The sequence below is a fragment of the Bubalus bubalis genome, chromosome 16 (assembly GCF_019923935.1).
Source record: "Bubalus bubalis isolate 160015118507 breed Murrah chromosome 16, NDDB_SH_1, whole genome shotgun sequence".
Classification (NCBI taxonomy): domain Eukaryota; kingdom Metazoa; phylum Chordata; class Mammalia; order Artiodactyla; family Bovidae; genus Bubalus; species Bubalus bubalis.
The window spans coordinates 18,914,387-18,935,256 of NC_059172.1; the positions used below are offsets into that span (position 1 = coordinate 18,914,387).

General features: G+C 44.3%; 1 protein-coding gene across 1 annotated transcript in view; it reads left to right on the plus strand.

The window, feature by feature from the left end:
• PAMR1 (peptidase domain containing associated with muscle regeneration 1) overlaps positions 1–20,870 on the plus strand; it is an 80,238-nt gene that overhangs the window by 46,830 nt on the left and 12,538 nt on the right. The window contains exons 5-6 of the mRNA XM_006062353.4: positions 2,458–2,675; positions 5,226–5,333. Of these exons, the coding sequence (XP_006062415.3) occupies positions 2,458–2,675; positions 5,226–5,333 (326 nt within the window). The remainder of the gene's footprint in view (positions 1–2,457; positions 2,676–5,225; positions 5,334–20,870) is intronic.

Genomic DNA, 20,870 nt, shown 5'->3' on the forward strand with positions numbered 1-20,870 from the left:
TCCCCCTCCCCAACTCCACCAACCAAAAATCCAAAATGTTGGAGGGGTTGAGAAGTGCATCACCTGCCTAGGAAAGGGTCCTAGGAAGGCACAGAAGTATATAGGTTTCTTCCCTGCAAACCTGGACCTGCTGGCCAGGGATAATTATAAGGATGGAAATACTCTGCAGCCTAGTGTCCAGCCCCAAAGCTGGTCGTCATCCTTGGTGTTCCCTTTTCCATCGCCTACCACAGCCAGGTCACCAGAGAATCTATTTACTCAGCTGTAAAATCATCTCAAGTCTGTCCTCTGTCTCTACTGCCAAAATTCTACTTTGAACTGCCACCGACTCTTACCTGGATCCTCTTGTGGCCTAACTGGCTTCCCTGCCTCCACTCTTGCTGGCTCTGCCATCTCCTCTCTTCAGAGTGGCTGGAGTGATCCTTTAAAATCCTCTCTCAAACTGTCATTCTGTTGGTGAAACCTTCCAGTGGTTTCTCTCAAGCCTGGAATAAAATTCAAACTCCTCACCATACAAAACGTCTCCTGCTCTCCTCTCTGACCTTCGTTCACACCATTCTCCCAGGTATGCACTGCTTGGCAGCATAGCATCCCTGCCTCCTTTCATTTCCTCAGAGATGCTCATGACTACTGCAGGGCCTTTGTACTTACAGATTTCTCCTGCCTGGACCACTCTTCCCCATGACCTGCACATGGCTGGCTCCATTTCATCAGTTAAGTGTCTACCCTTGACCATGTATGTAGAAAGCTTACCCTCCCAGTCACTCTCAGTGCTCTTACCTGCTCTGTTTTTCTGAGGACTTAACACTCTCTGGAATCCCCTCGTTTTCTGGTTTCCTTGCTTATTTTCTGTCCCTCAAATCAGAACTCATGAGGGCAGGCACTGTGTCTACTAGGGAAGTTGCCATACTTTCAGCACCTGGAACAGCGCCTGTCACAGCGCAGACCTGCCATAGATGTGTTGAATAAGGAACACATGAGTGAATGTAAATGCAGGTTACAGTGTCTCATGTTTCAGTTTCAGAAAAAGCTGTGATCTCGGTTTGGTGGTGGCCTTGCCGCCCCCTGCATCCTCCCCCTTTTCAAATGAAGACTCCAAAGCCCAGAGAAGCAAGGGATTGCTCAAGGCCGGCAGTGAGCTGGTGGTGGCCAGATCCTTACTACTATGGCCAGTTGCACACATTATGATGAATAGGACTTACACTCCCGTACAAAAGGTTTTGTGATAAAAATGTCCGAAAAACAAACACTAGCCATACTCAGTGATCATTCCTTTTTTAAATAAAATCTTTAAGAGCATTTACAATATCCTGATTGTTCTCTAATTCTGGCACATGGAGTTTTGGCCCAAGGTGATAGAAGTGCCACTGGTCTGAACTTTTCAGGTGGCAGTTCTGAGTTCTCTGTCTATTCCCACTTCTCCATAACGTGAGGAAGAAGATACAGATGTACATTTTGTGAACTCGATAACTCAGGCATTGGGAATCTTCTGAAAAGTTATCTTTTCCTCTCTTGCCTTGGTGTGTGTCTGCCTCTTTTCTTACCTCTTGGAAATGAGAGCTTAGGGTTTTATCTTCTGCTTTTTTGATCCACTGCACCCCAATATTTCCAAACCCAAGATCCCTTTGAGGTAATCAAAGATATGTCTCTTTCAATTCTGAAATTTTGATATGATGCTACTCTTTCTACTTTTTGGGGCAAGAGTTATTGTTACCAAGAGGATAATTATCTTCTGATCCTTCCATCAGACAGAAGAGTATGCATGAAGAGAGTTTTTTCCTTTACTTGGTCTTTAAGATAACATATACTCTATCACTCTCCAATTGTAAAATTGAAGTATCCATTTTATCACCTACTCAACAACATTTGTTTATTGTCTCTACATGCCAGGAACTGCATTAGGCACTAAGCAAACAGCGATGGAGTCAGACAGATGCCACACCCTGCCCTTAAGGAATTTGCAGTCTAGGGGAGCAGACAGGCATGCATGTGTGCACACACACACACTCACAAAGTCAAGGAGATAAATATGAGAAATTAAAATGTCTATACACATTATGAAGAAAACAAGGGCTCTCCTTTAGAATTGTCAGGGAAGCCTCTTTAAGGAGAGAATACTTTAGCTGAGCTCTGAGTTTAGGAAGGAACCAGCCGTGCAGCCTGGGAGGAGAAGTGCCCCTGAACAGGGAGCCGGTGTGTGCAGAGGTTCTTGGAATGGACTGTGGTGCCCCCTGCACCTGGCATGCATCCACATACCTGCACACAATCACCTGCCCACACACACGGAAAGAAATGCAGCTGCTCGCAAGTCCTCCAGGGCCACGGTTCTCTCAGATCAGGGCATAGCTCCTCTCTTCTGGAGGCCTGCTTATCATCTGGCCTTGAACTTGCCCAGGGCGGGTGGAAGGATTCTTCAGGGCCTCACCTGTCTCCTGTTCTCACCCTCTCCTCCTCCAGGATTGTCATGTTGAGCCTGGAGTTTGATTACATGTGCCAATATGACTATGTTGAGGTCCGCGACGGGGACAGCAGCGACAGCCAGATCATCAAGCGTTTCTGTGGCAACGAGCGGCCAGCTCCCATCCGAAGCACGGGCTCCTCACTCCACATCCTCTTCCACTCAGATGGCTCCAAGAACTTCGATGGCTTCCATGCCATCTTTGAGGAGATCACAGGTAAAGGCCAGAGAGAGAAAGGCCAAATTTTATTTTATAATTTATTTTTGGCCATGCCCCGTGGCATGTGGGATTTTGTTCCCCAAGAAGGGATTGAATCCATGCCCCCCTGCAGTGGAAGCACGGATTCTTAACCACTGGACCTCCAGAGAAGTTGCCAAATGTCACTTTTTATGGCTGCGCTCTAGATAAACATTCCTTTCTGTGTATCCCTCTCCTTCTTGCCTAGCTTTGTTAAAACCCCACCCGCTGGGTTCTCAGAAATGACCTGCACATTGAGAAGGTAGAGAGAAATGGCAAGGGATGTTTCAGAAACGCTCACCAGAACCAGAACTAGGAATTCTTACTTCTCCTGTCAAGCTGCTGCAGCACAGATAGATCAGGTCACTTGTCTATGGTTGCACAGCTCTGGAGATGGAACTAGGAATCTGCACAGTTTGGCTCTGGAGCTCCTATTAGGGGCTCTCATGATTAAGAGAGTTAGCTTTGGTCCCTGGCAGATTAAACCATATGGCTTAGACAAGTTCTACTGTTCTGGGCCTGGGTTTCCTAATCAGTGAATAAGGACATAACCCTAGATCCTGCTCCGTTAAGGAGTCTCTGGGAGACAGAACAGATGAAGAGCTGAGCAGTGTCTGGTGCAGAGGAAACCCCCAGTAGCCGCCCTGCCCCAGGCGTGCCCTGAGCCTCCTTTGTCATCTTTCAAATAATTGTTCCAAGTCTGACACTACCTGGGAAATGCCACTCACTTTATGAGGAACTCTGCATCTGACTTCACCTCCTGTCCTGTCAAATGAGGAAGTAGCATTTGGCCAAAATGAACAATGGGCTCAGTGCTAAGGAATCACCCCAGATCTTTTTTACTCCTTGGAGATGGGATTGCATCAGGTTTTACAAAATAAACTCCAGCTTGAAATATTTATTTTTTGAAACAAATAACTGAATTTAAGAAATTGCAATGGCCTTTTGACCATTCAAGCTCCCTTATGGAAGGTCTGATACGGATATCTCAGGAAGGGAGGTGGGCGGAGGTGGAATCAGCCTTTCGTTAGCCTCACCCGTTCAGCAAAACCAGCAGACACCCCACCCTCTCCACCTCGTTCCCCTGAGAACGTTCTGCCCGAGACTCCAGCGGTTGCTCCTATGAGCTGTGTGCTGACTTCGTCCCAGGACGTGTGTCTCCTATGCAGACTTGCAGGGCCCTGGGAGCTCTAGAGGCTTTTGCTGCTATGCTGTGGTCAGCCTGCGGCTCAGTCCTTGCCCCTCGGTGCCACACTGCCAGTCGAGGCTGAGATCTGTCTGGGGGTGTTCATGGCAGTCAGAAGTTGGGGGCAGAGGCGGCTCACCAGCTTGTGACCCTGTGGCTGAGGGAAGGGTCAGGAGGGTCTCTTCCTCACTCTCCCCTGGAGGACTCTGGTCTGTGTGGTCTTCCTGTTCCTCAGGCACCTGGTGTGACACACCTGCAGTCTTTATTTCCTGCCTAAAGCCACCTTCCCACTCCTGCACGTCATGTCCCATCCCCAGAGGCCCTGTCAGATTTCTCCTGCCCTGTTAAGCCTTTTCCCTTGTTCCAATGAGCTGTGGCTTTGCCCTTTTCTGAATGTCTTCTAGAACTTTCTCTTTTCTGACACTTACTGAATCACGCTTCAGGTTATAGTCACTGCCGACTCTTCTTCACAAAGCTTTGCCCCGATGAGCTAACTCTCCTGTTCGTCTTTGTATCTCGCCAGCGCCTTCCGCAGAGCCAGCGCTCGATTCAGGCTTGCTGCACTTGGCCTAGCCATGTATTTCTACACCAGGGTAAATGAAGGTGGGGTTAGTGGGAAACAAGCAGACTAGTGTTTCCCAAAGTGTTCTCTGTAGAAAAATGGTCCCCAGGACACTCTGTGAAATGCAGTCTCTCAGATCAAATAAGCCTGTGAAAGGTCGAATGTTATGTGCATTCTTAGAAATTCACAATGCACATTAGGACGTGGAATGTGCTGAGAAGGTCTGCAGTGCGGAAACCTGGTGAATTATCATTTAACCCCAGTAGCATTTCCCCACCGTATCTGAGACCATTAACTCTCAACATGTCAAGGGACTACTGTTTACAGAATGCGTGTTTGGAAATTCTTGAGTACCCTTTCACCACTGTCATGAAGTCGGCTTCCGGTTCCTTTCCCCCAGTACCCCAGATGCTGAGCTTCCTTGAATAAAAGATGATGTGTTACCCAAGCCTGCTCTCTACCCATAGAAGCCCCTATAGGAGGGGTGAAGTTTGCCTCTGCTTTAATTATGTGGTGCACTCGTGTGTGTTGTCCTAGACTAGAGGTGTCTGGAGCAGACTTCCAGGGCCTTGGAAAACATCAAATAACATCAGCAACATTTGATTAATGAGTAGCTGTTTTAGGCAATCTTGAAACAGTGTTAACAGGATTTCAATAAAAGGTGTTGAAAAATGGCAGAAAGACTTTAAAAGACAAGTGAGAGGCTGTGGTCAGGACTCCAGGCTTGAATGAAGGGACTCACGCACAGGGGCACTGAGAGCAATTGCCTTCTCTCTTACAGCGTGTTCCTCGTCCCCTTGTTTCCACGATGGCACTTGCCTCCTTGACAGCACCGGATCTTACAAGTGTGCCTGCCTGGCGGGCTACACCGGGAAGCACTGTGAAAATCGTGAGTTTGCCTGCAGAGTGGGAGTGAAGGTGTCACATGGGGCTGGCATGGAGAGGGTCTGGGGAGCTTGCTGGGGTGTTGTTCCCTGGTGTCTACATGGTCTGTCCAAGATGATGGGTAACATGGACTCTCCCATTGAGTGAATCTCAAGAGGGCTGGGATCCCTCTGAGTCCGAATTTCTGGAACCACCCCAGTTTGCCCTCACCTGCTGCAAATACCGCTTAGAAATATCTTAGAAAGATACGCCTTCAGTGGCCTCAAATAGCATCCAGAGCTCAAACATACTGAGAAAGGGTCAACGGTAGAAAGCTATCATTATACACACTCCTGAGGCCCGGAGTCTGAACTCCCTCTCCATCCCACGGTCTGAATTTTGGAGTCATGCTCCAAGGCACGATTCACTGTGTTTCTGTGCAGTCTGAAGCCCTGCATTGAGGATGGTAAAGATATAGGATAACTATGAGCCCCAGATTCCCGGGGACAGTCCTAGTTTATGCATTTTGTCTATGTCTAGTTATTAATAACATGCTCTTTCATCCTCGAGTGTCCTGAGTGGATGACAAAGTACAGTCATCATCTTATGATGATCTGACCAGGTTACACAAGTCACAGACAAAGCAACATTTTATTGAGAAACTACTATGCATTATGGGAATGCAGAAGAAAGCATGTCTTGCTGTTCTCTGAAGGACCTTATCCTGACTTGTGAGCTCAGCTCTGTGCTCCTTTGGTAATTCTTGAGCAGGTCTGAGAGGCGATGGGGCTGCGAGGGTGGTATAGCCCAGAGGAGTCATAGAGGAAAGAAGTCTACCAGCCGTGGCAGTCCACATATTATTCTCTAGGATGGTTCCCTTTCTGCCCTTGCCACTCGAGTCCTCACCACCTCCTGCCTGAGCCATATCCTGGCTGTCCCATTGGGTCACCCACACTTTCTTGCAGACAGAAGTCAAACAAATGATGCACTCCAAAGCAGGTAGGAGTTTCTCATTCATGTTTTTGAAAGGCAGAACATGACTCTTATGTGCTATTAGACTCAAACTTTTGCCAGAGGAGAGAAACTAGAACATGTATCTGATATGACAAATCCTTATCTGATAATGGTATCTGATATGGCATTGCCCTTGGGAAGGGTACACACAGGCCAGTGCATATGGCAGCATCAGGCAGCACCCAGCCCAGTGGTGTGGTGCCCAGGACTGTGCCATTGGCAGGGAGGAACGAAAGCACCATGACCAGAAATCAACTATCAAGGGTCTTTGGTGATCAAGAACCTGTCTCTGCATGACAAGTGGTCCTAACGGAAGTTTGAGACCTAAAACTGGTGTCCCACTCCACAGCTGTCACATGGATGAAATGAGCAGAAGAACAGGAGGAGTCAGCGTTTGGGGGAAAGCTAAGGAGGGCAGCTAATGACCTAGGGAGGGTTCCCCCTAAGCAGATCCTGACGTGGGAACGTGTGTACAGATGACGTGTCAAGGACACGTCCCCCAGGAGAAGCTGGTAAGGGAGTGGGGAGGCTGGACTGCAAGGGAAGGAAGCCAAGCAAAGGCGTGATTTCGGGCAAAATCCCAGCCCGAGTGTTAACAGGCGGTGGAATCTGGAATGGAAAGTACATCTCAGAGTGTGTCCTGGCTTTAACGCAAGACAGCTGGGCTTTCCTATCCCAAGTGCGATTGGCCATTGGCTAAGGACTGCCTTGGGCAAGTAGGACACGCTTACCTTTCTGTGCGTGTGGCAGGGTGGTTCCAGTAACACTCGAGCAGTGGAGGAGTTGGTTGGTGCAGGCCACTGGAAGTAAAACAGTAGATTGGGTGGGGGAGGGGACGTAAGGGGCATCCAAGGACAGAGCCCCAGCACCCTCTGCTGCTGTCACTGCTGACTGGCATGCTCAGGTTACTTTGGGGTCATCCTAGATATAAGAGACCTGGTTTGACAGCGTTCTATAAAGTTCATGCATTTTCGGTTAATTTCGTGACTTTTCCTTGCAAACGACGCATGAAGCCACTGTTGGTAATGTGTTCTTGAGTGTACCTTTCATTCTTCTTCACACACCCGTTGCTTTGGGCGTCTCAACTGACCTAAGTGTGATTATGCCGGATTCTTAGAAAATTATGTTCTGCTTTGTGGTTCTTGTCTCGTTCAAGTTCTCTGTGAGGCGTACAAGGCGGAGAAAAGAAGTGTTGCTTTCCCTTTGTTTCAGGAATTTGTAGATGGAGTGATTGTGGAGTCTTGATAATGACCAATCATGAGCGCTACCCCTTAGATGCAGAGGGGTACCAAAAAAGGAAGCCCTAAATTCTAGACAAACTACCTTTACCATATTAGGGCTTTGATTAACAAAGGCAAAATTGGAGAAAAGTCAAACATTACCAAATTAGTCGAAATACCTGTAAGAAGCTGAGTCAAATTGGGGAAGGAAAGTGGAGCAGAGGGAAGGAAATTGGTCCAAAAGTTTTGACTAGAATATTTATGAGTAGCTTTTGAGTGAAAAACAGACTTCTAGGCATTATTACTCTATCCAGAAAAAAACCCAGAACAAAACAAATAAACATGATGAAAAAGAATGTAAATGATGTCATTATGAACTGATTCATAACTTGATACATGAACTGTCTCAAATCCCTTTTGGTCTCAAGTCATTTTTGGTTTCAAAACATCAGCGTAGATGGACAAGAGAATTCTTTCTAGCTACTTTTCAAAACGTTGTTCAAAAACCATAATTCTCTTAGTACCCTGTAGTTGAGACTGGGGGAAGATATTGGTGGTAGATATCTGATAAGCCATTTGCTGGCAGCAACGTGGGGGTGGTGGTTTAATCCCTAAGTCATGTCTGACTCCCGTGACAGCATGGGCTGTAACCCACCGGGCTTCTCTGTCTGTGGGATTTCCCAGGCAAGAATACTGGAGTGGGTAGCCATTTCCTTCTCCAGGGGATCTTCCTGACCCAGGGATCAAACCCACATCTCCTGCAGTGCACTCAGTTTTTTTTTTTGTTTTTTTTTTAACCACTGAGCCACCAGGAAAGCCTTGGGGGACCAAGTGTTTGATTATTTTCCATAAGATTTAGGTCTGTTTTTCCATTTTAGAATATTCACCATGAATTCCAACTAACTCAATAAGGGAATCATCACAATTGTTAACAGTTTACCTTGTAATTTCTGAACAAACTTTAACCATTTTTCCAGAAAAAAAAAACAAAAAGAAAAAAAAAAAACTTCATCATAGGTATATCAAAAAGCTGAAAATACCTCCCTGGAGGAAATTCTTTCAAAATTAATAAGAAACTGAAGCATTCTAGGATACTCTAAATTCTAAAATGCCCATATTGGACTAGGCATATGTTTTTAAAAAATGACTTATAAAGCAGCAAAACAAATATTAATGAGAATTCCATCTTTTGTTTATGTAGCACCAAATCTGACGAGGGGAAATCATTTCATGGATGATGTGTTAATGTGCTACTCTCCTAAAGGTTTTGTGGAAAGGTAGATGATCTTTTAAGCAAATGAAGGATTTGAAGTACAGGGCTCAAGACACTAAATTGGTCAAATTCAAGACCAGAGGCCAGAATTCCACACTTCCCACCCTGTTTACAATCTCTCAGACACCGTTCTCACCACCTGGCTTGGTGAGACTACAGATGATGGATTGATTAGCTCTGGTTAGCATCCTGTCTTATTATCAAGTCCTCTCAGAGGACTTCTCTTCCCAGGTAAGACCCACCTGTCTCTCTTCTCTAGAAAGTTCCAATTAACTGTCTCTTGATATGAGTTATTCTCTTTATTCTATTTTCCTTGTGTGTGTCTATGTCCATGAGTGGGAATAGAATTGAAATAGATTTTCTGCTTAATTACAGAAGAAATATAGACTTGTAAAAATAATCAAACAGTACAGAGGTGTATAAAATAAAAAGAACATTATTTTCCCTGACCAATCCTGGTTGCCAGGGTTAGTAACTTGATGAGGATCCTTCTAAACTTTTTTCTAAGGCGTGCAAACCTAGGCTGTCTATATGTCATTACTTGAAACCAGTGGTTCTCATCTGGGGGTGATTTTGTCCCCTGCTCCTGCCCCAGGGGACTTTTGGAAACTGGAAACTTTTTTGGTTGTTGTAACAGCAGGAGGGGAGGGTGCCCCTGGCATTTGGTGGGTAGAGGCCAGAGATGCTGCAAAACCCCCCAAGACACACAGGACAGCCCCACAACAAAGAGCTGTCTGGCCAACAGGTCAGTAGTGCCAAGACTGAGAAACCTGGTTTCAAGCAAAAGTGAATTTAAAGCATACATACAATTTTTCAACTTTTTGCCTTCAGTGTTCATATCATAGACATTTTCCCAGGTCAATCCATGTTGGTCTCCCTCTTGGGAGAAAAAATGATTGCTGGAGGACTCCATTATATGAATGTCTATCCAATCATATAATCATTCCATCGCTTAAGATGGACTTAATGTCATTTTTAATATCCTCACTATTATGAAAAAGGCTGAGATGAATAGCCTTGCATGTTTCTTTGTTCACATGCAAAGGTATTTTGTAAAAAAATTCCTAGATGTCGAACTGTTAGTCCAAAGGTTACCCGTATTTAAACTTTGGAGAGCTGTTGCCAAAGTGGTCACCAAAAGTCACTTTACCAGCTTACAAGACAAGCCATTATAAACACCAGTCCTCAAAATAAGAATTAGAACATGCATGTCAGCAGCTCGGTCTATCCTTGTCAAGTTGGAAATGGATTTATTTTCAAAGGAATTCTTTGAGTCTGAGGGGAGATGTTTTGTTCAGATTTTGTGGGGTAGTAGATAAACAACCTGGAGAAGAAAATGGCAACCTGCTCCAGTATTCTTGCCTGGGAAATCCCATGAACAGAGGAGCCTGGCAGGCTACAGTCCATGGGGTCACGAAAAGACCTGGAAGGACTTAACGACTAAACGAGCAAGCAAGATGAACAAGAAGATACAATCAACACCAGGTTTTCCCATTGGGTTAGTGAGAGGGTGCGAGAGCCCTGAGGGCAGTCTTCACTGACTGCAACTCCACCTTCTCCTCAAGTTGTTTTCCAGGGAAGAACCACCTCCTCCTGCTCCCAGATGACCTCCTTTGAGAACAAAACAGGGGAGTGGCCCCTCCTGAGCTCTGAGGCCAAGCTAACCTCCTGCCAGCACCCTCTGCAACCCCAGCCTCCCTGGGCCACCATGTAAGAAACTGGGGCCCCTTTTTTTTTCCTCTGAAGTTTCCTGTTTCTTTGTATGGAACAGAAGGACAAAGTAAGTTCTTGAGTAAAGGGTTGGAGTCTTGTTTTGAAAGTAGAGAGTGAGGGGTTCACTGCCCGCTCCACTTTCCATGTCGCCTTTGTTCCTCTGGCCCAGTTGACGGTGCCGAGGTCTCCCCCCTGCATCCTAATGAAGGGCGATGAAACGGGCTAAATCTTGGGGCACAATGCTCACCCTGCGGGCTCAGACGCGCCTTTGAACAACACAAATCGGCTTCCACCAATTAAAGACAAATGGTGTCTCTGGATTCATTGGGGTTCTGGGGCATCAGGAGGTTTCCCACTAGCCTGTCCCGAGGACTGGGAAGAAAACAGCCTAGGATAAGAGGCACACTTTATATTTTAGCTTCAAAGGGCCAACCCGTGTTTCTCATCAAAATAAGTGACTGGGAACTTTGGGGTTTTCCAGGAGACCTTAATAGTGAAGAATGTGCTGAGACCCCTTGTGGGTCACAGTCACCTCTCCCATCACAGGTAAATAATGGGCTGCAGGCTTGCTGGGATTCATGCGTATTTGTTCTAAGATCTCTTAGGGAAGACATTGTAAAAATGGAATTTTGTACTGGCTTCTTTAGAGTCCGAAAGCTCTGTTTCATCCTTAACATGTAGAAGACGGGTAAGAATACCTTTGTCCACACTGGGATGACACAACCTAGGGTGGAGAGCTTGGACTCTGGTCAGAAAGACTTTGGGTTGGTTCTAAATCTGCGATTTACCAGCCTGGTAAGTCTTGAGCAAGTAATTTACCTCCTAGGAGTCTCAGTCTCCCCACTTATAAATTCCAGGAAAATCTTATCAAGTTCTTCTTAGGGGTGATGGCAGGGAGGGAATGAGATGATCCATTTAAGATACTTGTGTATTGATACAGATAGTGATAGAATTATACTGAATTTGATAGAAGCAGTTATTCTTATTACTACTTCTGGGCCCATGTAGCCATTTAAAAGTTTGGCAGAAAGCAGGGATGGTCTGAGGGGTTAGGGCATCAGCACTCGTTTCTACAAACTAGATGATCATGACAAACCTTTCTCAGACTCTCAAGGTTTAAGAGAATTCTCCCAAGAGTTTCTGAGTTTTTTCTGTGAACTGTTCCCCCTGAATCATTGCCGGATGCTAAGGACTGCTACCATTACACCCGCATCCAGGCAAGAAAGATTGGGTTTTAAAGGACAGGTAGACACTGCCAATGGCATTGTTATAAAGAAACCCTGGATTCCAGGAGTAGACACGCACAGTGGCACGATGGATGGGGAGTCTCTGTAGCCAGAACAGCCAGAATAGGGGGCTGTTGGAGATGAAACATGGAGTAATAGCAGGGGGAACTGGATTGGGAAACTCCAGGGCACGTTGCCCCAAGCATCATGTTACTTGGTCAGCCTCCTTATTTTTCATGGTTCTTTTTTAATGGTCACTCGTTAACATGAAGTGGACTCTGTGTCTGTCCCCTGTGGTTATACAGGAGACCAAGTCTCCAGAGCATCCCTTGCATATTAAATTAGAGCAACAGGGCAGAAAAGAGAATTCACGGTCTGGCTGGAGAGGACATGAAGGGTATAAGGATAACTTCATAAAAAAACAGTTCCTGGGGATCCACTGTTATTACCCACCAGCACTCAGTAGCCCAGAGCCTTCGGAGATGGAAGGAGCCCTGGGAGGATGCTTAGCTAGTAGTCTGCTTCCTTCTTACACTTCCTATACCAGAGCCTCCCATCTGCTGTCTCTCTGTAACATGGAGATGAATCTCTGCCACCCTTCTTAGCGTGTTTGGAGGGATGCTGTCTCATTTGGATTTAGATCTGGAAAGCCAAAGTGGTCACTGAACACAGTAGAAGCTGCCCTTTCATAACTATCTAATATTTGGTTGCTTTTATAATTCAGAGAGAAAATTTCCTTATCATTTGAATCATTTTTTGTTGGGTAAATCTGAGTCTACATAGACCAAATGACATATTAGCCTTAACTCTGCTGGGCTCCTTGAATCTGTGGCCTTTTAATCAAGGCATTGCCTCTTCTCACTCAGAGTAAGATGATTAGGATTGGTATATATGGGGTGCATTTTGCTGGTCAGCAATTGTTTTAGTGATGGATGGCATTCTAGCCAAATAGTAAGAGGACAGATCAAGCCTCATAAACAGCTCTTCAGCTTGACTGACTCCGAGAGCTTGGGATGGAGTGCCCATCAGTGTGGGATGGGCCAGGTCCACCACTGTTTTACTAAGACATTGCTTCCACTTGCCTGCTCCTTGTGGGGACCCTCTTGGCTTTTGCTTTGGCAGACAAGGTCCCTGAGGCAGGACTTCATGCAGGGGTAGGATTTATTTTGGTTTTGGGTTAAGAAGTAACTCATCAGAGCTGGGATGGACTATATGCCCATGGAGGGAAGTGGTGGGAAGATAAGAAGAGTTAGAAGAACTTGAGAGCAAAGCCGAATTACCTTCTGATGGAAGCAACTTACCTGCTATCGCAGACCCCAAGACCGACTCCAGCCACTTGACAAAGGCTACAGTGTTCCCATTTTCCTTAAAAACTCCTGCCTTGTGGGGCATTCACCACCTGTCCCTCACCCTGCCTCAGAAGATGAAAGCTTCTTTTCTGCAAAACACAAGGCATGTTTATTGATACCCAAGTATTAAAAATGACAATGGTAGTTATTCTGTGCATTCTCAATATAGACCAGACTCTGTGCTCTGTGTGACACTGTCTCATTTAATTATCACAACACCCCCCTGGGGTAGGTACGGTGATCCTCCCCACTTTGCAGACTCATCCAACCAGACATTTTTGAGTGTCTGTTAGTTGAGTGTCTGTTACCTTACCAGGCACTGGTAAGGTAAGGCAGGGCTCTTTGGTGTATTTTCCTGCTTCATTTGACAGAACTGTACAGCAGTTCCAATTTTAGCCCTTTTCTGGCACACAGGAGAGTGGTCATGCCATGCGTTTCCCGGATACTACTTCTTCTAGAAAGGTGTTTGGTAATGATGGTGATGATGAGAGTTACTAAGTGGGCAGGATCTCAGGACTCGAATGTCGTCTGAAGCTCAGGACTCCTCTGCAAGGTCATCCTCTCCATCCCCAAAGCTAAACGGAATTTCCTTGTTTGGACTATTTTCACTGTGAGCATACTTCACGTTTGAAAAGTTGACGATGAATGCCGCTGGGGGACATTTCCCCTAGTAGTTTAGGGTTATTACCTATCCGTCCAGCCCCATCCCCTGGAGCTGACTCAGAAACATTCTGAGATTTGAGGGAGCCCTCAGAAGACCTACTGAACACATCCACCAGGTAGAAGATGACTAAGTTTCTATAGTTACGTAAGCTACCCATCGACTCTACCAAATGAGGATGTTGATTTTGAACAAAAGCAAAGTAACCAGGCCTTTCTGAGGATTTTTTGAAGCGGACCGTCTCTTAGGCACAGGGAGTTTCAGCTGTCTAATGAAATAGGCCATCTAAACACCAGAAAAGTGGTATCCGAAAGACACAGTGTACCAGGAGCCAAGGACAATACTGATTAAGATCAAGTAGCTAATTGAAAGCCTCAGCCTCCAAATTGCTGCCAGATGAACAAATAGCAGTGTGTGCAGTCCAAGTATAATTTCACATGGGCACTGTCTCATTCACAACCTTGGAAGGCTGGAAAACATCAGGGGGGCAGAGTTCCATCAGCTGGACAGGGATAAAAAGGGTTTTCAGTGGAGGGGTTATATCACCAGTTGGTGTCATTGTTCCTGGTTGGGGAAGACGTTTTGGAGGTAAAAGATGTTGGATCCAAAGGCACCAGACTCAGATACAAACTGAACAGGAAGAAGTGCGAGAGGGATTCAAGCCTGTCCGAAGGCTGTCTCTGGGTGTTGGTCTCATATTAAGTTAGGTTTCCAGGATGAACGAAGTCCCAGTAAGAAAGTTAATGCTTTATATATAAATAATATATATATTTTAGAAAACTTATGAATTTTTGCCCAACTAAAAAATTTGTGACATTTTGATTCCACTTGTTTGACTTAGTATGAATAGAATGCTAGATTTCTAATAAAAAAAAACAGATATGCAATAAGCAACAAAGGTTTACTGTATAGCACAGGGAACTATAGCAATATCTTGTAATAATCTCTAATGGAAAATAATTTAAAAATAATATATTGTATATGTATAACTGAATTACCTTGCTGTGCACCTGAAACATTATAAGTTAACTACACTTCAATAAAATATATATATTAAGAAAAAAAAAAGAAAGTTAATGCCTTTTCCAAATAGAACTGAAATTATCACAAATTGTTCCTTTGAATTTGGTGACAAGTGAGAACGGGTGGATAGCAGAGTATTTGAAGAGTTGAGGCTAATACCCCAGCTCACACTGCCAGCTGGATAATGGAGTCCTGAATGTTGTTGACTTTGGATCTGTGTCCCTTGCTGGAACTCTCAAGATATTCTTATAGCTCTAATATTTCCTGTTAAAGAGACAGAGTGGTCCCCCTTAGTGTTTTGCTCAGGTGACTCTCTCATTACCCTAAATGTATCATTAACATAAAATTTGAGGAAAAAAATGTATGATTTTTTAGGTGCAGTTTTGTAAAAGACATCAAACCATTTTTGTAAGCAATCAGCTTTCCAGGTGGTGCTAGTGGTAAAGAATCTGCTTGCCAATGCAGGAGATGCAAGAGACGCGGGTTCAAGCCCTAGGTTGGGAAGATCTCCTGGAAGACGAAAATGGCAAACCACTCTAGTATTCTTGCCTGGAGAATCCCATGCACAGAGGGGTCTGAAGCTCTATAGTCCATGGCACTGTGAAGTGTCAGACACAACTGAACGACTGAACACACACACGCAGGGTATAAATAATAATTAAAGTAAGAGAGTTTAGAAGTGGGACAAGAACAGAGAAGGAGGACACTATATGGGATGAGAGAGTAAGTCCAACGTTTGCATCAGATGAAATGATCAGCCTCAGAAAGTCTGCGATTCTGAGTTTCTTGGCAGCAAAAGCAAAAAAGAGAAAGGCCTTCGCTGGCATAGCTCTCATTGTATATTAACGGAAAGCAAATAGAAGTTCATTTGCAGATGCAAATACTGTTTGTGTTATTTTAATCCCTAATTCTTCCCTCTCCTTATCTAAAGGTGGACTTTGTAAATAACAGAAATTTAACCTTTTTTATACCAAACATGTGTAAAAACTGGGTTCTTCCACCTTCCTGGGAAAAACAAAAGGTAGCTAGACTTTATTATGCTAACACTATTACTGTTGACCCAGTGACCTCCAGCCCCAGGCTCCTGCAGCTCTGCCTAAGGGCTTTCTCTGGCTCTCAGAGTCCATTGACTCATATATGAGCAAAGACTGAAGTGCTGAGGAACTAATGTTCATCTCATCATCTTTCAACAAATAGTTGACGGTGGTCTGTAGGTAATAACTCATATCCATTGCTCTCTGGGTAGTATGACTCTGAGGCATAGTCTACACGGTCTCCCAGAGTTTCCCAATGGCATTGAAACTCCATTGCCCCCAGTAGTAACTTTCTTAATAATAAAAACTTTTGTGTCTTACTCCCCTACACTCCTTTTGGCCCTTCTTGACCTGGGTTCAATCCCTGGGTCGAGAAGTTCCCTGGAGAAGGAAATGGCAACCCACTCCAGTACTCTTGCCTAGAAAATCCCATGGACGGAGGAGCTTGGTGTCCATGGGGTCGCAAAGAGTTGGACACGACTGAGTGACTTCACTTTTTTTCTTTGGGATCACCACCTACATAAGCTACTTACACTCAAATCTGTCTCTCCCAGCCTGCTTCTAGAAGAACCCAACCTAAAATAATTTGTGAAGATATTTCTCTGAGGAGCTAACTTAATAGAGTTATAGAGCTCAAGTCAGCTAGATCACTATTTGGTTGGTTCTTTAAAATATTGGGTAAGACATTGATCAATGCTAAGTAACATATATTTCAGGATTACATTGTCTAAAGGATGCTCAAAGTATGATTGTATTATTGATTTAAAAAGATTCAATGTTAAATCCAAGAATTGATCTCTCTCTCTTTTGTCTCTTTCACTCTCACACACACACTGTTCTCGGTGTGAAAGAGCCAGCCCAGTCCTTTGTGAGATGGGGTAGTACAAGTGAGTGGAGATGCCAGTAATGTTTCTAGAGAGAGCCTATAATGTCTCCCAAAGGACTTCAAATCTGAAGGATTTGGTCATCCTCTGCCATCTACCGTTTTTCAGACACATGTTAGAAAGCGGCTGCTCCCATCGTAAGGAAGCATCACCGGGTCTGTGCTAATTGCGTCCTCTTTCCTAATTGTGCCCTTGATCAATTGGTCTCGCTGCATTAACTGTAACATGTGCCCTGGTTAAATGGTAGTCTCTGTATCAACATATCTGTCTAGTATCACAAGGAGAACACACATGTGATACAACAGATTCCAACAAATCCCAAATGATTATTCTTAGCTTAAGCATCTAAAATAGAGCCTGGTTCCATTTCACCCAGGTGTCTGCCTGTAAATTAAGAGGTAATCTTTCAGGCAACACAAAGGCTGAGTTGTATCAACCCAGTTAATCGTACCTGATGGAATCTTTGGTGCAACCCACACCACCGTCAATTGCTGTGGTTGGCTAGTATTTTCTGAGACCCGCCCCCCTACACCTCTTTAAATTATTTAAGGCCCCAGTGATTACCTTTACTTTATTCTCTGGTTAGACCTTCCTATGTTCTGATATAATTTTATAAGCAAAGTTAGACACTAGTCATTTAGGATGAAATGGTGCTAATGAAAAAAATTATATGTGTGTGTCTCCATTCCCCTGAAGACTTGGGGGTTAAGTCTCTGGAAGGCCTCAAACCATTTTTTAATAAGTGCTTACATAAGCACTTATTTTAATAAGGCAGGGGAGGGCCTTGGGTTGTCTGGGTTTAAATGAAAATTTTTCATGTGAAAATTACAGAAGCACATCTGCCAATACCTGATTCTGCTGGACACAGAGGAGGCGCCCATTGAATAGAGGATGCGAGAAAAGTCATCAGTGATACCAACAGCCAACGGCAATTCACAAGCCCTTACAGAAAGACATATTGGGCTCCCAGAAAGAAAAGTGGGATTGGTGGGAACCAATTCTTTGGTTCCTAGGGGCTTTTTTCTATGTATTATCTCCAAATTTGAACTTATAGCTTTGAGAAGAAAGGAAAAGACAAATACTCATGAATCTGGTGTATCGTATTGAAATTCTAGATTCATTCATAAAAAGGTATTTTGTGAGCAAGGATAGAGTAATATAATGGAACAAGCAGTCTGCTTTCTTGCCACAGCTGGATCTGCCCTCTGAATTTTGTGATCATTAGGGTGATGGGAAATGGACCGTCTCCCTAAATTAGGAATGAAGAGTGTGAACTTCCGTTTGTTATAGTCAGTGTAGTTGATCTGAGCAGAGGGCATGAAGAAGGCGGTGTTATTTGTGTGCACCAAAAAGCCGCTTCTCCTTATAATGTCTCTACAGTACCCTGATATACTTTTTGATGTCTCTATCATCATGTCCATTTTTTATGGTCATGGTCCATAAAACCTTCTGGACCTGGTCTTCTTAGCTCTTATACCTTATGCTGACTATGAATCTTAGTGGACCAATCAGGGGAGAAAAGGATATAACTTTATTTGCTTTAAATCAACTTAAGTCCAACTCTAAGACCCACAGTTCAGGCCCATGGGAAGTTCAGTCATTGCTGGGGCCATCTCTGTACCCCAGGGTTGCAAAAGGTCCCTGGCTTTACACAGACAGCAGCAAATCAGTAAGGAGAATCCTTGGATGGTGTATTCTGGGTCCACACTGTTCAGCTTGGGGAAGTCCATGTCTTAAAGCTCCTGTTCCCTTCAGGTCAAAACAGCCCTGCTGATGGAGCTTGGGGGATGGGATGCTGGAGTCTGAGACTATCTGTGGAGGCTGGAGACCCTCTGATGAGATGTGACCTTTCTAGTTGCCCTGCCAGTCGTCCTCCCCAAGATCTCCTAGGAGTGCGGAAAGCCAAGCAAGCCCCGTGCCAGGGGTTGACTTAACCACCTCTTGGGCTTCTCATCACTCCCAGGAGTGCTGCCATGGGGAGGCATGAAGGGTTCTGATGCCCAGGGCTAAGAAAACAGCAGAACTCCCCAAACCAGGTCCTGAGCCACATTTGGGTCCACATGATTTATTAAAGGGAATACTTTCAGGATCTACCACTAAGGAAGTTGCAGAAGGAAAATGGGAAAGAGGAACAAGCCAAGCATAAGTGATTTTAATTGAACTCCCAGACTCAGCCCCATCCTATAAGGTGCTGGGAAGTGTAAATCACACCTTGAAGAACAGGAGTGGGGCCTTTGTGCTTCCGCACCCATCAGTCACTGGCTATAGGCAACCCTGGGGTGAGCATGAAGGGGCCAAAAATCTAGGCATTTTTTAGCTCTTCATTTGGGCGAGATGGTGCCCATGCCCAAGGGCAGTCTGTGAAGGTGGCAGGTGCCAGCTCTCAGCAGCAAAGCACATGTATAGAAACAGAGCTTGGGAAAGGATAAGAGGAGACCTCGATGGGGCACCAACAGTGATCACTACAAGAGCCCTGCAAAGCCATTGCATCTCCTCTGTAAAGTGGTACCACAGTGAACTGCCTAATACTGCTGCCTGAAGAGCAAAGAAGACAAGGGAGAGAAGGTCTTTTTAAAAACGTTTATCTGAAACAGTGTTGCAGAGAAGTGCATCCTGAGTACTGCCTTTGCTTACAAGGTAGCATGTAAAGGCATGCTAAACTTAATGTGTTTATATGCCTAGGCTGAGTCCCCAAAGTGATAGGACAATGTGCTATTTATGACTAATTATGGAATATTTTATTTAGCAAAGCAGGAGTTTGATGCTCCTTCACACCAGTGATGCAGATGTTTTAAATTCTCATTTGGCTTTGTGTGAAAACATCCATCCCACCGAGGAGAAATGAAATCAAAAGCTCTTGAAACATCAAATAGGAAAGAATCATGAGTCTGTTCAGTGGGGAGATACAGAGGTTTCTAAACAGAGAACCCACAGGGAGAAAAGAGAGATAGCTTTGAAATCTAACCCTAGGGAGATGCTCTGATGAGATGCAGATGGTCTATGAACCCAACAGGTAGAGGTCTAAACTGGGAGAGAAAAGGATGGATGAGGAAGTCTTAGAATTCCCTTCAAAAGCATCAGAGGAGAAGGTATAGCTTTGAAAAGCACAGGAAATAAATGAGGGAAGAGAGACTAATGCTCAGTAGATGTTTGATGTAAGAATATAATTTTAAGGCTTCATTACACAGGATTAAAATAGATGAATGTAGAGACCATGCTTGGTGTACCTGGAAGTCTGAATCAACACACTGGACCCAGATCTGGAAACCCATTGCATTGCCAAGAGACCAAAAAGTATTGCTTTGTACTTGAAAAGGTCCAATAATTAGATTCCTTTATGGATTTTTCTTTAAGGTGTATGCATTTGGGGAATTGATTTTTAAAGGCAGTTGGATGCTTTGTAAATAAAGGCAAACAAAGGAAGTAGAGACTATGTGTAGTTTAAATTGCTACTCAAAACCAGACCAACCAGAAAAGTATTATTATCTTGCTTCGTAGATGAGGAAAACAAGACCTGAAAAGATTAATTTTCCCAGGCCCTAGTTTATTAAGTGGAAGATGAGTACATTTTGGCCTTTATTCTTTATACCCACAAACAGACATTTGTTGAATACCTGTGTATTTGAGTATAGCTATCTGATCCTGGAGGCCACTATTTTTCCACCAGAATCTAGTGGCAAAACATTTAAATCTGAGTTCATGGAACATGGGATTACACTATGGTTATGCAGGATGGTAAAGAGATTTGCAGGGGGCAGAGAGGGTCTGGGAGCACACATAAAAAAGGCATGAAGACTTAATGTAGATTTATAGGCTTAGTGGGGGATACCCAAACCATCTCCCTGACACTTTAAAAAATAATAGCTATAGGACAACAACAAAATTATAAAATACAAAATCTTATGGCTACACTTTCTGATTATAAAACTTGAAAAAAATAGTAGAAAGAAGCAAGAAACATTCTCAAAGTTACAAACCAGAGATAATGACTGCAATTATTTTAAAGTATGCTTTTCCAGTCCTTTTATTCCTTTGGCTGCTTAAATTTTCTTTCTTTGGTTTTGATTTTGAACAGCTTTTTACGCTATGTCTGTGTGTGATTTTCTTCATACTTATCTGGGTTGGGACTTTGTAAATCTGTAGGTCAGTGTCTTTCATCAGAAAA